General features: G+C 39.6%; 1 protein-coding gene across 3 annotated transcripts; it reads right to left on the bottom strand.

The window, feature by feature from the left end:
* Nucleotides 1–2,993: 2,993 nt before the first annotated feature.
* On the bottom strand, nucleotides 2,994–15,743 carry LOC142024054 (uncharacterized). 3 transcript variants are annotated; one of them, XM_075015676.1, is made up of 6 exons: nucleotides 12,995–15,743; nucleotides 10,733–10,852; nucleotides 9,451–10,287; nucleotides 8,441–8,980; nucleotides 6,781–7,692; nucleotides 2,994–5,420 (listed from the first exon to the last, which is right to left on the bottom strand). In XM_075015676.1, the coding sequence occupies exons 1-6, from the start codon at nucleotides 12,999–13,001 to the stop codon at nucleotides 3,646–3,648; spliced, it is 4,191 nt and encodes a 1,396-aa protein (XP_074871777.1). In that variant the 5' UTR covers nucleotides 13,002–15,743; the 3' UTR covers nucleotides 2,994–3,645. The 3 variants fall into 3 exon arrangements, with proteins under 3 accessions (XP_074871777.1, XP_074871778.1, XP_074871781.1); XM_075015677.1 differs by having other exon boundaries at nucleotides 8,624–8,980; XM_075015680.1 differs by lacking the exon at nucleotides 8,441–8,980.
* Between the last annotated feature and the right edge of the window lie 237 nt (nucleotides 15,744–15,980).

Here is a 15,980-nt window from a genome sequence, read left to right as displayed (position 1 = left end):
ACTATATAGTTTATGTGGGGACATTGCAACACAAGGCATTCCTGCAGCCATGCACGTTTTTAATGCTAAAATCTCAGTGGAAGTGCCAAATAGGAATCACAAATCAGGAACTTAGTGCTAGGAGTTATTTACTGCTTTATGCAAGTTTCTGAGTATGCCATCCTATGGTAAGGATTCATTATACTGTGTGTTTTTGGAACGATAAATGAATTGCACAGGCACTCATGATGCACACTGAAAAAATGTACTGTACTTGTTTGTGTGATCACATCTGAATCAAAGATCACATGTAAAGGGTGCTAAAAGAGAGTGTTAAGGCTAACCCAGCTGAGTAGCAGAATAGTAAATGAGACTGGCCAAAATGATACATTAATAAATAGCAATGATGAACATAAGCAAAAACCCAAACCAACACCTAGAATATGCATGATTTATTCCAATATTGAATGTTTTAACAGTCTTCAGTGGTACTTTGACAGTGATTCATTTTGCTTAATTTATAAATGTACTTTAAAAAGAATGATGCTTTTATAAGCTAAAACCTTACAAATTTCTATGGTGTAAATTTATGGTAAAAGCTGTAATCAGATGTAAAAAAAATCTCTTGTATATAGCAACAGCTGATGAAATTCTGAGATCAAATATTTAATTTTCTATTTCTTTAGAACTGGTTATAAAACTAATGTAAAAACAAAATATTTTATTTTTGTAATGCTCCTGAAAATGTCAAGGTAAAGGGGAAATTGTGCATCTGCTTGTAAAAGAGCTGTTTTAGAAGGCGATGCAGTTTTAATGCTCCAAGATGCTTTTCAGTCATTCAGAAAGCAAGAAAGTGACAGTTTATAGGATCCAGTAAATATAAACTGACATACCTATTGATAGTGACCTTGGCCACAAACCTGTGTTTGAGGCATGAAACAACACAGCTGCAAAGAATTGTTTTAGGTGTTTATTTTCAGTTTTGTTCTCATTTAACTAACTATTCAGGAAAGAAAAAAATAGCTTATCCAACAGCAAGTACAGTGATGACTTCTCTTGTTGGTAGCCACAGGCACAATTTTATATAAAGGCCATCCCTTTAAAAATACTATATTACAGGGCAAGACACCTCCAGGATTAAATGGGGAATTAAGTAATGTATTTAGAAAGTAGTTATACCTTCATGACGAAGGCTGTAATAGTGTCAGTTTTTAGGAAAGTACAAATGTCTTCAGAAGGATGTCAATTTTCTTTTATTCAAAAGCTCAGGTCTAAGAAATGAGTCAGGAACAATTGCATAAGCAGAGCAAGTCTAGTTAACTGATATTTCAGAGGACATGTCACTGAAAGAGAGAGTCAGAGAGAGGCATTTCTGGGGACAGCATCACTGCAACAGTTACCACTCGTAGCTAAAATATTTGCAGACACTCTGCAGGATATGAGTGCTGTGTACTTTTGGTTTCCCACCAGTTTTCCGAAAGTTTCTGAACGGGACGAAGAGAGTCTCTGAACTAGCTTGGCTAACGTCTAGCCATTAACGGCCACACATACTTTCTGAAGAGTATTACTTGTGTTTAATGAACATAACCAGAGAGTCTGAAGGAAATGCAGAAATGATGGCAATGATACTTACAGAGTTACTTCTTGGTAGTAATTTCTTAATTCCTCGCATGTTTTATGTCAATTTATTGTTTTATACTGCAAATAAATTTGTAGATCAAAATTTAAAGGGGAATTTGAATAGCTGAACATTTTAACAGTGCACGTGTACTTCCTATTAAAAACCCCTTTCGATCATGTGTGTGTAAAATATATATGGAAAACCTGTCACATCTTCACACTCCTCCAGGTCAGCAAGTACATGGCCTTTTATTAGCAATTACATATTACAGTTTCAGGTTTTTCCACGCATGGGACCCTCTTTTGTGCAATGTTCTGAAATACACTGTAAACAGCCAGCCAGAGGTGGGGATTTTTTGTATACATATATGTGAAGATGCTTCACACTGATATGTAAAAAGTGAAGTTAAAATAAAACAGCTGCATGCAGCAACAATATACACTTTTGTAAATGTTTTTGAAGTGGTTGGATAGGGGAAGGGAGCTGAAATTTGACATTAATTGGAAACCTCCTGCCAAAATCCCAAAGCTCGGATAGGCTACCAGGCCCATTTTGCAGTGCTCTAAAAGCATGACATTTAAAAAAAAAAAAAAAAGGCAAAAAAAATGTATAATATCTTCTCAAAACTCTTTGAGTTAAAGATGTTTTGCATGAATATTGTGTTTCAAGTGTTTGCCAATTTTAGCTCAAGTCAATCTAATATCAACAATATTAAAATCCTTAAATTTACCATTTAAAGGGTGATATCTTATCCATAAATTGGAAAAAAAAAAAAAAAAAAGAATTTACCACAGTCATTTGATGGAGATGCTTACATGCATCATCAGTGTGAAATGGGCTGACCCAATTTGGCCTATTTTTCCCCCACGTACCCTGGGCAGTCTCCTTTTGCCAACCAAAGAAACCCCTCCTTTTTTTTAAAAACCAAGAGCAAAGTCCATCTCCCAGAACATTCAGTGCATTGTCTATGCACAATGGGAGAGAAAGAAGGGTAAGTATGACATCTATCAGAGGGGTAGCCGTGTTAGTCTGGATCTGTAACAGCAACGAAGGGTCCTGTGGCACCTTATAGACTAACAGAAAAGTTTTGAGCATGAGCTTTCGTGAGCACAGACTCACTTCATCAGATGCATCTGATGAAGTGAGTCTGTGCTCACGAAAGCTCATGCTCAAAACTTTTCTGTTAGTCTATAAGGTGCCACAGAACCCTTTGTTGCTATGACATCTACAATCACAGGTTTCCAAAAAGGGTGCGTTTTCCGTAATTTTTAAACATCATATTTAACCATTGTCCTTTTGTTCTTTAAAATATGCAACCTTTGTTAATTCCAAAACATCCATGAACAGGCAACTCCTGGCTGAAGTACGTGATAAATTTGCATGTCACTAAAGGTTTTTCATGTGATGTTTAATACTTATTAGCTCAAGATCAAAAATTATATACACAAGTATCTTCAAACTCCACTTCTAAATGAAAGACAACAGACTAAACACAGTGATATATGTACAAGGTCACTAAGAAAAACAGTATGCACAGTACAGTACAGGTTGAACCCCTCTAGACCAGCATCCTTGGGAGCTGACCAGTGTCAAACAAAATTCCCCAAAACAAAGGAAGTCAATATGTCCAGCAACATTACCAACACATCCACTGCTTACTGGTCTTTTAGAAGACATTTAGGGATAAATAAGAGCTAAATAACAACACAGAACACTCAGCCAAGACTGGTGGCTTTAAACAAATTTTATACAACTATGGGAAATTTGACCACACCCATAAGTGGCCATGTGGTAACTAAAATTTATGCCAGATCATGGAAGGTGCCAAACCAGAGAGAGCGCCAGACTAGAGAGGTTCAAACTGTAATCGTATTTGTTAAGTCATGTTTGGCTATCCTCATTTACATATACAAACCCATTCATTTTACAAGTTCATTATATTTAAGCTATGTGACAGTCTGCCAACGTCTACCATACAGCAGGTAGCATTACTTACATTGGTCGCAGGGACACTTTTTAGCAGGCGGCTTATATGTGGTGATCACTCATTCATTGGGTGGGTCATTCTTTTTATTTTTTTTTTTTGGCAACTTGGTCCTTCCTGCCTCCTCCTCCGCACCAAGCGGTACTTTTGCAGACACTTTACAATAGCGTAGATTGGAAAGTATGCTGAGTTCATTGGCTTGTTTCCTTGGCATCTTTGGATTATAAAGGCAATTTAAATATGTGGTTTTCTCCATCAGTTGAGTGCCTTGCGCCAGCAAACATGGGGTAGCAAGGGAGGTTGTCTTATTCAGCTCAGAAAGATCAATGGCACAGTCTAAGCTCTGGCAAAGTTTCCCAAATGATGGGCCTTCAGTAGGCAGTCTGAACACAGAACAATACTTTCTCTTGGATTGACTTGCTGATGGACTTTCATTCCAGTTTTGCTCTAGTTCCTCCTTCTGTGCAGAAGCTTGTTGTGGAAAAGACCTGTGGGACATCGGAAACTTGTCCTTTTTATTACAAGTGAATTGCTGAATTCCTGCACTGGAGGCCTGGCTTTGTGGAGAAACTCTACCATCATAACCTGTAACACTGATTTCTTCTGCTTGAATTTCATGGACAGCAAGAACAGGATTTGCAGAGGGTGTGCTCCCTTTTGATGCAGCCGTTTGGCAGAGATGCTCATGGCCAGTTTCCTTTTTGCATCCAGCATCGTCACATGCATTGCAATTGGCTGATATAGAATGGCAGGCATTTTCCACATAGCTTCTAAAAGTATTGCCATCTGTATTACACCAGGTATTATTCTCAGTCCTCATATTGTCATTAGGGGCTGACAGATCCGCGACACTCTTTTGCTCGCCTGTGTCATTTGAACTAATAACTTCCACTAACTCATATGAGTGGCGCTCATTACAGTCAGATCGAAGCATCTTTGCTTCCGTCTCATCAATATTGAGCTGAGTTTCTTCATCTGCATGAAGCAAAAATTCAGCATCAGCACTTTCATCTCTAAGCCTGCCTACACTTCCCTCTTTACTTGGAGAAGTGTGTGTTTTCTGAACTGATATAACTTCATTTGACAAATAACGGTTGGACTCCACATCAGCTACTCCTTTACGTTCAACTTCACGAATGTCCAACACAGAAACTTTATTAGTATTTGGAGTGGAAGTTCTAGAATCAGGAGCCTGGGTGTTTTCACCTGCACTGAGAGGGAGGCAAGAATAGACAGATGCCAGAGTGCTGAGCTGTCCAGATTTAACATGGCAGAGTTCTCCGTTGAAAGAACCTGGAGGGTCGGTAACCCAACCTTCTTCACCTTCAGTGGAGTGCTCACTGATGGCATTATACGCTTGTGTCAGTATAACTGATTCAGTTGCAACATCCAAAGACTTCCAGTCCTGGGCAACATGTTCATTACTTGCATTTTCACATCTTCTGGACAGGGGATGATTAGCACCAGAAGAGTCATTTGCTAGCTGCTCTTGCTCCAAACTATCCACCACCCTGCTCTGATCTTTTACAACGCATTTCTGAGTGCTCTTTTGACATTCATTGATGGGTTCAGCAATTGTTCTTCTTAGTGGCCAACATTCAGCACCAACTTCTTGGTGAGATGTATCAGACTGTTGGCCCAGATGCAGAGTTATTGTCAGAGGAAGTCCACAAGAAAAGTTGTCATTGCCAGGCAACTCTTGAGGGCAAATCCCATCAGGAGTAATGGATGCGTGTACATCCGGCAAAGTGCTGTCAGTTCCCTTTTCCCATTTGTTTGCTAGTGGCTCCTCATTGTTTACATGCTGACCAAGGACAATTGTGGTTGACTCTTGTTCTGTAAGATTTAGTATAAGTACAAAACACCATGACATCACAAATTTTGCTAAAAATTCCTTTACAGCTTTTCTACAAGTTTGCACCAAGTGTGTCCCCAATTCATAGCAATAAACCAGTGGCTTGCACAGAAATATTCTGGTGGTGGATAAAGGGAGATGCTTCGAAAGGAGATGTGAAACCCTTTCAAGTTGTGCACTGCAGTACTCACTTTCTGCCTGAGTCTAGCAGATGGTTATTGACTGAAGTATAGTGATGAATGGCCCCTCTCAACAATTGTCTCACAATAGATCACAACTTATACTGCATAGCTGAGTTTTACAAAGCTGTTTGCTGGACATTATCATTTGACAATTACTTCCAAAAATTAATTATATACTGAATAATTGAAAGTATATTGCCTTCTGTTAAAACACTTACGGATAAAATACTGCTAAATTCCCTATGTGATTGGGTTTTGCATTGTCAAATGCTGAACCAAATAGTTCATTTTTGTAGCTGACAGATCTAAAGAAAATGGAAAGGAGAAAATCTCTACTAAGTGGCATGGAAATCTTGTATTTTGAAATTGATTTCTGCTGCTCTTGATATTATATATGGCAAGAAGAATCTAGGCCAGTGGTCAGCAGCCTTTCCAAGGTGAAGTGCCATAATTTAACCTTTTGACCTCTAGGTATGGTCTGAATGCTGGTGACACTTTCTAAAGTCACTAACAGTCCTACTTACAAACAGCTTCATTAAGAAATAAAGATGCAGATCTTTACCAGTTAGGTGGTGGTTGGTAGCATTAGCTCGTCTTTTGTTAATTCACAGGTGGTGTGGCTGTGAGCAAGCTCCCGGCTGCATAGGGGAGGAGGGACGGGGCTGAGCTCCTGCCCTGTGTTCCAATGAAAATCTGCCGCTCTTGGCATGCACTCCAGGGGTTGCTGATCCCTGATCTAAGCACTTGCTAGGCTGCAGCACATCTGCTGCCAGAGGTGAGTTAAAGCATAATGCTAAGCACAGGAAGCTTGCATGGCCTTGTTTTCAGTCACCTGGGACTTTATTATGCAATATGCTTCATTTGTCAGCAGCCACAAGCATCGGCATAGAGTATTCTTAGCATTAGCTTAAACATATCCACCTTGCCCCATGTGCACTCCCACAGACTGATGCTCTTTAGCTGTGGCAGGCAAAAGCTGTTAATAAAAATGTGTAAATTTAATCAAGTTAGCAGTGCATAGAATATATAGTGGAACAGCATTGCTATATTTTGTGGCAGTTGCTAACCTCCAGTCATTTCCAGGGCTGCTTTCTTGGCCTCTGCTTTCCCCTTCTCTGGGAAAGTTTAACTAAAAGGTTAATGGTGAGTCTATCATTACCTTTCAAAAGATCCACATCAGAGGGGGGAGCCTGCATGGATGGATCTAATTGCTCTCTTGAATTCAGAAGGGCAGCCTTCAGCTCCTTTAGTACTTTCTGAGCAATTGGGCAGGGCTGATATTCATTGCAACAGTTTGTATGGTAGTTCCAAAACCTCTTTTGGGTTAATTTATTAGTCTTTAAGGAAGATTCTTTGCTGGGTGTTTCATTCCTGGATATTCTACAGCTGGGCCTTTCTTCTCCCAATCTATCATCATTACAGAAAGACTGTGGGTGGATATCATCATTTCTGAGAAAGGGGCTGACTAATTTGCCCTCCACTTCAGGCCTGGCGCCATTATCATCTGGATTGCTGGCACCAGCATATTCTCGAGGGCTGGCTAAATCTGAAAGTGGGGAGTTGGCTGGTGCTTCAGGTTCTGAAGTGAGGTTGCTATCCTCTGTATTCACTGTGTTTCTCTGATAGCTTCTTACGCTTTGTGCAATGCAGCAGTTCTTAAAATAGACGTTTTTCTGCAAGTCTGAGTCTTTCATTCCTTGATCTTTGAATTTATCCTCAGTAGTGTCTGTGGACTCACTTGTTGTAAACTGTTCTTGACCTAAATGCTCACAGTCTGTCTCTGTTGAATGTACCACCTTGGCCTCAAGTCCATTCTCACCTTTTTTTTTAAATGCACTCTCTCCATGAGCCTCTGTTAAATGACTGGAGAGGCTGAAGTGAAAAAGACTCCAAGATTTGCTTCTCTTGTTGGAGGTGGTGGGAATTCTGTCTATGCCTGTTTGTGTCTGCATAGCACTTTCTGCTGGAGAAACGACATTTAACGAAGTTCTGAAATATTGAGAACATCCAAAACAGGCAATGGGATTCAGAGCTTGCTCTTCACAGTGGGTTTCAAAATATTTCACCAGGGCTGTAGAACAGAGGGAACAAAGTTGACAGACTGCAATTATCTCATATGTATATATATAGTTTAATCATATGCGCAAATCTCACTTTTCTCTACAGAGCATAACAAAGAAATACGTAAAGCCCTTGGCATACAGGTGAAAAGGTATTACTTCCTATGTCTACATGCTGACCACATGCACGCTCTACTTGAACTAGTAATGGGGCCCAGAAACTAAATGCAGAAAGCACATGTGATTTGTTACGGGGATTAAGCATATGTCCATTATGCCACATTTTAATTACTCATTTATAAAAGGTCATGTTCTTTTAAATAAGGCCATAGTTCAAAAAGTGAAAAATGTTCTTCTTGTAATGCCTCACAGGTGGTATTGAAAGTAATTTACCCTAATACTATCTAGGGAAGTATACAGAACCCAATGAAGATGTTCAGAGAATCAGTAATGCCCATTGTACAGTAGCCATCACTGAGAATTCTTCCTGGCTCAGCAGCTGTAGCACATTTCTTGTAGCAGTCAACATTATGATGTGCCACCTCATGCAGCAGCAGGCCCCTTGAAACTGGGCAGAGCACAGGGGGCCTCTCAGTGATGGCTACTACTGCAAAATACAAAAATGAAAGGGAAAATTACTATTTTCTGTTTAGTTATTTGCCCTAGTGCCATTCTAAGGCAACACACACCCTACAACCCTCTCCACCCCGCCATCCTACAAAGCCACTGCCATTTCTGAGTGGTCATTTTTGCCCTTACCAGGTTCCCCAGTTCCCATCTGTTTTTCCACATTGGGAAGGAAGCCTGGTGCACTGGCACATCTGGGGATTTCCATGGCGCTCTCCACATTTTTGTCGCACACTTGCTGGAGAGCCGGGGTTGTGGCTTTGTCTGGACTTTTAATTTCCAGTCCTTCTCTAGAGAGCATCATGATCTTTTCACCTGCGTGACTGGGAGCCAGCAGCGGGGCCACTCCAGGCATCTTCACTGGGGAGCTTGTTTCTGCTGAATATTCCCTGCCGGGTGTGGGTGTGTTGTTCAAGTTATTATGCAGCACTTTTTCTATTGTGTCTGCTTTGCTGTCCGTCAGAAAGCCCCCCGTCTTATTTACTTTTATCGTGGAGCTACGGGGAAGTGGGGATACTGAACTGGTTTTACGGAAGAGTTCCCAAGGAGCATGACCAGAGTCCCTCTGTAACACATGTCCAGCCACTGCCCGATTAGTAACTCTGCTATATTTCCAGTGTTTGATGAAGAAGCAGAAAATCAGACACAGGATAAAACTGAAGAAGAGTCCTCCTGCAGGAGACAGGATGAGAGTGAGGCTATGTTCACGACTATATTTTTTTAAGGTTACATGTGAACTTGGCATTTGATCATAATAATATTTACATGTACCATGACTGGCACAGTCAGATTTCATGCAAGTTTTTCACTACACTGCTCAGTCCTGCTCTGCAGTACCACCTGATAGTCCATCCACACCCCTTGAACTTTCAACTAAGGATCTGCATCATTCCCGTGCAGGGCATTTGGGTTCCCTTCCCCTACCATTCTACCATAAATCCAATTGCTGGCAGGGAGATCTCTTGCCCAAGGACTTACAAATGTGTACCTATGAAAAAGGGCCAACAAAGCAGCAAGGCAAAAGCAAACAAACAAGCAAGCTCTGAAGACTGTTTATAATACACAGCTTTAGACTAATGTGAAATATGCACAAAGCTAGCCATTAACATAACAGCTCCCAAACACCTGCAGCTAGAGTTTACCTGCAAAGCCATATAGCAAGTTAAATTTTGAAGTGCTTTGCTGGGGTAGATTTCCAGGGGGAGTTGGAAAGGTGCAGACTTCCAGCCCGATGCTCAACACATAGTGTCCCTTCAGGCTTGCTGGACTATCGCAAACCAGATCAGTGGGCGTCTGCACTTTCTCCCTCAGTAACTGCATGGAGCTCACCAGATGACAGTTGCAGGTCCAAGGATTTTCATAAAGAGACAGAAAGATAAGAGAGTCTGGAATCCTAGACAGTGCAGTCAGCTTATTCTTAAACAACCACAGATGTGTCAGCGCCTGCAAAGGCTGGAAAACTGCATCATTAATAAACAGGATTTCATTGCTTGATAAGTCCAGTTTGGTCAAGGATGCCAGCCCATAAAAAGTGTCCATGGAAAGATACCGAATGAAATTGGAAGACACGATGAGTTCGTTCAGCTTTGGCAAACTCTCGAATGTTCTTGGTGGAAGATATGTAATTTTGTTGTTGGAAAGGAGGAGTTTCGTGAGCAGGGACATTTCCAAGAACCAAGAACTTTTCAGGGTGTCCAGTGCATTGTTTGTAAGAATCAACTCCTCAAGGATTCCGAGGCCAGAGAAAGCCAAAGGCTCAATCCCACAGCTCACCAGGGAGTTACTGCTGAGATCCAAACTCTTCAGGCTGCTGATGCCTTTTGCAACAAAGGTCAGATTTGGAAGTGAAGAGAACAGAAACCCAGTTATGGAGAGCAAATGAAGCTGGGGGAAGTTCTGAAAAGACAGGGTCGGTATCTCCCTGAGGTTTCCATGTCGCAATAATATTTTCTCTGTTGAGTTTGGCAAACCTGATAAGACTGAGGGAGGGGGAAAAAAAAGGTGGGGGTGTTAGGAACTAAACTACAGGAAGACAAGCTGCTACAATTTAAATTGGGTACCAGCCCTGGGATGGAACTACATTAGGTAAGTACAAAGCTGAGAATCAGACAGAATGACGAGCTGATTTACTCCCAGACAGACACTTGTGCTGCTCTCCTAAATATCCTCCCTTTCGTAGGCCATATGCCAATGCATTCATAAGTGCCATCACAATCCAGACTGGATAATGGGACTTTTATATAGTAATTGCTTTTTCCTTGTTGTAGTTTTTCAAGTGAATATATCTTTACTTCTAGACCTGTTTCTTACAAATATAAAGACATCCTTGCTCAAAAGCAGCATGTAATTTAAGAATTCCTCTAACTACTATTCTCCTCTATGAATTGGCAGCTACAGGACTTCAGGAGGGGAATGAAGGCTTACCTTCCCGAAGCGATGAGACATGCTCACATTCTGCTAGCCCTGTGGAGCAGTATTTACAAATTGGGGGACAAGGCTGGGCTACATCAAGGAGAATCAGCAGAAGAAAAGTAGCAAGAATACCTGTTTACACATATAAAATCCAGTTACACACACATACACACACACATTCTAGAAAAAGTTCTTTGAGTTCTTTTAAAACTTGCATTCTTCTGACTTAGGGCAGATCTACACTAGGGGACAAAAATCGATGTAAGATGCACAACTCAAACTGCATGAATAGCTGGATTCGAAATATCTTGCATCTATTTCCTACACTGTCCTTACAGTGGGAGGTCAATGAGAGCAAATCTCCCATCCATTTTCCTTACTCCTGACAACTGTGAGGAGTACTAGGATGGACTATGATGCTCTCAGTGTTTGATCTAGCACAGTCCCTACTAGGTGTGCTAAATCAAAAACTGGACGATACATCCAGACGTACGTATAGACAAGCCCTCACTATGGTTCTGTGTGTCTATTGGGATAACAGATGAATAGGTTATGCATCAAGAGGAGTATTTGTCATCTTTTCATTTCACTGTAACAATATTTTAGCCTCTCTCAGAATCATTTACAGCTTACAAAGGCAATTTAATTAAAAAGATACATTGGCTACTGGAAACTGAAAACTGAAGGTTATTAATTCAGTCAATATCACCATGCTTCACAGGCAGGTTACTAACTGATGCACGCACAGAGCAGGGGTTTTCAAATTATTTTATAGAGTGCACCATATCTTAAAAGAACAATTGCCTTACGGACCATGAGGCCTCCCCATCTATGCTCCCACCCACCATCTCATAACATCCCCACGGAAACTACAGTAATTGCTTACCTGGAAAAATCAATATTAAGGAAATATTTCATGTATTTTAGCTGTCTTGAAGCAATGTAACAACTAGTAAAAAGGAAAAGAACACTATGTAACTGGCCATCTCTGTGTGGACAGTTGCCGCTAAGCATCGTAAATGGGATTGAATACACTGCAATATTACTTCTTTTCTCTCAGGAACAAACTATTTTCTCATTTGATATAGAAAACAGACACCATATCACAAAACATGAAAATATTTAGATGATATCTCTAAATATGTTATTCTGTTAAACTTATTCACTGAATTGTTTTCTGTTAATCGCCAGCCATACCCTCTTCCAGAACGTATCTTGGACTATATATGTTCTGTCCATTAATATACCTCACGTAGCGTACAACTGGCATTTTCTTGGTGTCTGTGAATACAAGCATTTACATTTGTAGTGTAAAGCCTGACTACCGACTGGATTAAGTATGAGCCTGGGATACATGTGCACTGGTTATAAACTCATCTTTTAACGTGTTCAAAGGTTTTACAAGTAAAAATACTGTATTATTACTAGCAAAACAAAAAACACTCTAGGCAGATTTAACACTTGGATTTTTTTTCAAACAGATACACACTTTCAAAAATATTTCTCACCTTCAGTGTATTTTTTTAAGGAAGATCGATTCTGAAATTTACTTTTGGTAATTGTGGTTGACTACAAAAGGAAGAGGCTAAGCTGTCTAGTGGAATGTAGATTTCAATTTCAGGCAGCTTGAAATGCACGTATTCTTTCATTTTAAAAATGAATTATATTTTCTCAGCTTAACTTTTTAAAAGTTTGGCAGGCAATTGAGAGCCAACTTTAACAGACAGTTACTATGCTTCCACATATATAAGGATACATTATGTTTTATATACACATCTACCCAGATTACAAGCCTTAGCATAATAATTGTACACTGAATACATCTGAATATTTTCATGTTTCATGATATGGTACCTGTTTTCTATGACTAATAGGAATTCCTTTCCTAAATGGGGGACGGGGTGGGAGGGGAGAGGTTTCTCCTACCTAGAAAACTTGGGAAAGTCAAGAACAGATTTATTACAATTCCAGTGTTAATAAGTGAGATGGAAACTTTTTGATTACTTCTGGCTTCCCATTTTACATAAATATTTGAATGTTATTTCTTCCCAATAATTTTAGTTCATTTGGCAGACATCCATTCACACACAAGAGGAATCCTTTCTTATTTCATATTTTATCACTTTAGAGAAAGTATGTGTGAAAAAAATTTTTACCACTGCTGGAAAATATTTATGCAATATTTTATTTCTGATAAGTATAATTTCCCACTGAATACCTAGAGCAATTTCAATCCAAGTGCTAGATGCTAGAATAAAAGTTGGAAGAACTTACAATTCATCCTTAGAAGTGCATGGACTTTTCTGTTAAAAACTTCAGCTGCCCTTGAATACAATAAGCTGTCACTTGTCAGAGTATTTATGCTTCAGGAAAACATGGTTCACTAATTGGACTAGTCATCCATGTTAAGATTCATTACAGATTAACAACAAATGAGGCAGGTTCAAACAGGAAATCTCCAGAATTAATGACTGTTACAAAACTAACATTAAAAAGTTGTGTGGTAACATTTTAAAAGAATTCTAAACACCAACACAAAAATGCAGAAGACAGTCCACACCTCATCCATAACAAACATCACAGGGAAAATACCTACCCTGGGAAAGAGATGTTGACAGCTGGGGAGCGCTTCATACTTAATGAAAAAACGTTAACTTCCACCAGCCCTTATTAAGAACAAAACTGTTTTTACAAGGATGCATTTTACATTTGAGTCATGTATGCAGCATGCGCATGGTGGCTCCTATGATTCTGTGTTAAATCACAGTTTAGGAGATTACAAAAAAACTAAACCTGCATTAATTAAAATGCACAGTACAACAGCAATAAATAATGAAAGGAGATATATGCATTTAAGGGAATGAATGGCATTTGTGAGCCTCAGAGCAAAACATCCTCACTTTAAGTATACCTTCAGCAACATCCTTATTAACAAAAAAGGGTGTGAGGTGGATGACAGGCAGGTGCCAGCTATACAGCAAGAAGGAATTACAATATTTTTAAACAAATCCCCATGTACAGAATAAATTCTTTTTGATTTGCTATCAGTTCTAAATCTGTACAAATACAAACAAAAAGGAGCAGGTGTCTGTTGGATGTTAGTCTGTTTGCAGTTAAAATTACCAGCTCTCACTTGCATGAAAATCCACAAGGGATAATGGAAGAAAGATCTAATGTTACAGCAGATCAGCCATAGATAATGGCTCACTGGAAATAAACATTTCTAGTTACATGGCATATTACTATAACAAGCCATATTACTTGGAATTACAGTGTGTAAAACCCACTAAGTCTACCAAAAAAAGACTTATGCATATACAACACCACTAGAACTTCTCTAGGTATCTCTGCATTTATTACTAATGTTTTGCAGAGAGAGAATGCATAATTTGCAACCCCTGAAAGAAAATCCATTATCACTGCATGATACACATTAACATTTCATTTTTGTGTAAGTAAATTGAAAATATTTCATTAATTTTTTGTGCTCATGGATATGCCAGATTGACAGTCATGGATATGAACAGTCTCTGCCAATGAGTAGAGCAAATCCATAAGCAGAGCTGAAAGGCTCTGGCCACTGATATGATAGTAATTATAGGGGGTTATTTCAGGAGACAAGTAATGGGATTTGGAGTCTTCTACACACCTGGTGCAAAACCAGCTTAGATAGAATTTTCAAAAATGCTAAGCAGACTAGGTACATAAGTCATGTAGGCATTTTTGGATGACTACTTATCACTCATCTGAAGCCTATCTTGTTGCCTAAAGAAATGAGTGGGCTAGATCTCAATCAAGTTCCCTGTAAATAAACAATTCCATCACAAAAGCACCCATGACTTTTGTCACCCTTTTTTCACACAAAGAATTCAACTGGGTCATGGAGAAAACTCCCCTCTCATCCTTGGAAGTGGCTTTTCCAAATTACAGTTAAGGTAGTCTGGAAAGGCACTACAAAGCCATCTACGTTGCTCCTGATGCATCTGTAAGAGAGAATCTCTCTTCCAGTCCTGTCAAGTCTAGCATATTTCTTTCACCACTACTCAAAAGTATGTACAAAAACAATGTTGGTTAAACAAGCAGCCTATAGTACATGGAACTCTTTTTTGATGAAGAGCAGCAAGTTTACTTCGATGTCACTGCAGGGTGGCTAGCAAGTCGCACTTGATGGGTCTGCCTCCACCTCTCCCTGGTCCACCTTCCACGATTTTCCACGACTTCATGCAAAAGATCAATGAAGGTGTATTCATTATTTTCAAGTAATGTGTTATCATATGGGGAGGAGGCATGACTAGAGTTGTCTGAGGATGCTGGTGAGTGAATATTGTCATTGCAGAATTCAGCTAGCAAAGATGTATTTTTCTTTTTTACATTCTCAGAACCTCTGAATCCTTTTCCAGGCACTGAGATGCATGCATTTTCCATTGTGGTTATTTGCTTAGCTCCTTTAAGTGGAGATGCTAATTTCTTTGCTGGTTCTGCATCTTTCTTTAAACCAGGTTCACCAGTGCAGTGATCACAAATTGACTTTTGTTCCTTTACAGTGCACAGATGCAGATCAAACTGTTTTTGTTCATCTTTGAATTCCATTTTCCTGACTGCTGCTAGGACACCAGGATCAGGAGTGATCATACAGAAATGTGCCTTGAAAAAATCCTCAGAATTTGAAGTGTTTTGACTTTGGTGCTTATAACATTTTTCAAATGGCCAAGTAAGCACTCTTTTCAAAGAACACACTTTCAAATTTATGTTGCTGTTCAAAACACCTTTTTGTTCAGTGTCAGGGACATTGGGTGATTCTTTAATTGTACTTGCAACACTTAAATACAACAGAGGTTCGACATTGTCTGTATTATTTCCTTTAACTTCATTATTCCAACACACTTCTGAAATTCCATGGTCCTGCAATGACTGCTTTAACAGGTATGAACGATACTTTTGGGTGGCTTCTATGCTTAGTTCAGTTGGTGTAGTGCTTGGTTTGCGACCATGCACAGCCTTCTTACTGCAATCTTCTACATCATTAAAATACCCCAGTTCCACAACACTGTTGCAGTCCTCATTTTTCATTGTACAAGAGGTTTTGGGTTCCTCCTGGGTCCCATCTGTTTGTCTGTGGTATTGAGAACTACTATGCTGAAATTCAATTCTCAACAAAATTGGTGAAGCAGATTTTGCACGACTTTTCTGCATTCTATTTTGGTGGGTTTTGCCAATTTCCACTGTTGTCTGTGGCTTTTCATCTGACAGTCCTGTGCAT

The sequence above is a fragment of the Carettochelys insculpta genome, chromosome 21, assembly GCF_033958435.1.
Source record: "Carettochelys insculpta isolate YL-2023 chromosome 21, ASM3395843v1, whole genome shotgun sequence".
Classification (NCBI taxonomy): Eukaryota; Metazoa; Chordata; order Testudines; family Carettochelyidae; genus Carettochelys; species Carettochelys insculpta.
The sequence above is the reverse complement of the archived record's forward strand: the minus strand, read 5'-3'. Positions and strand labels throughout refer to the sequence as shown.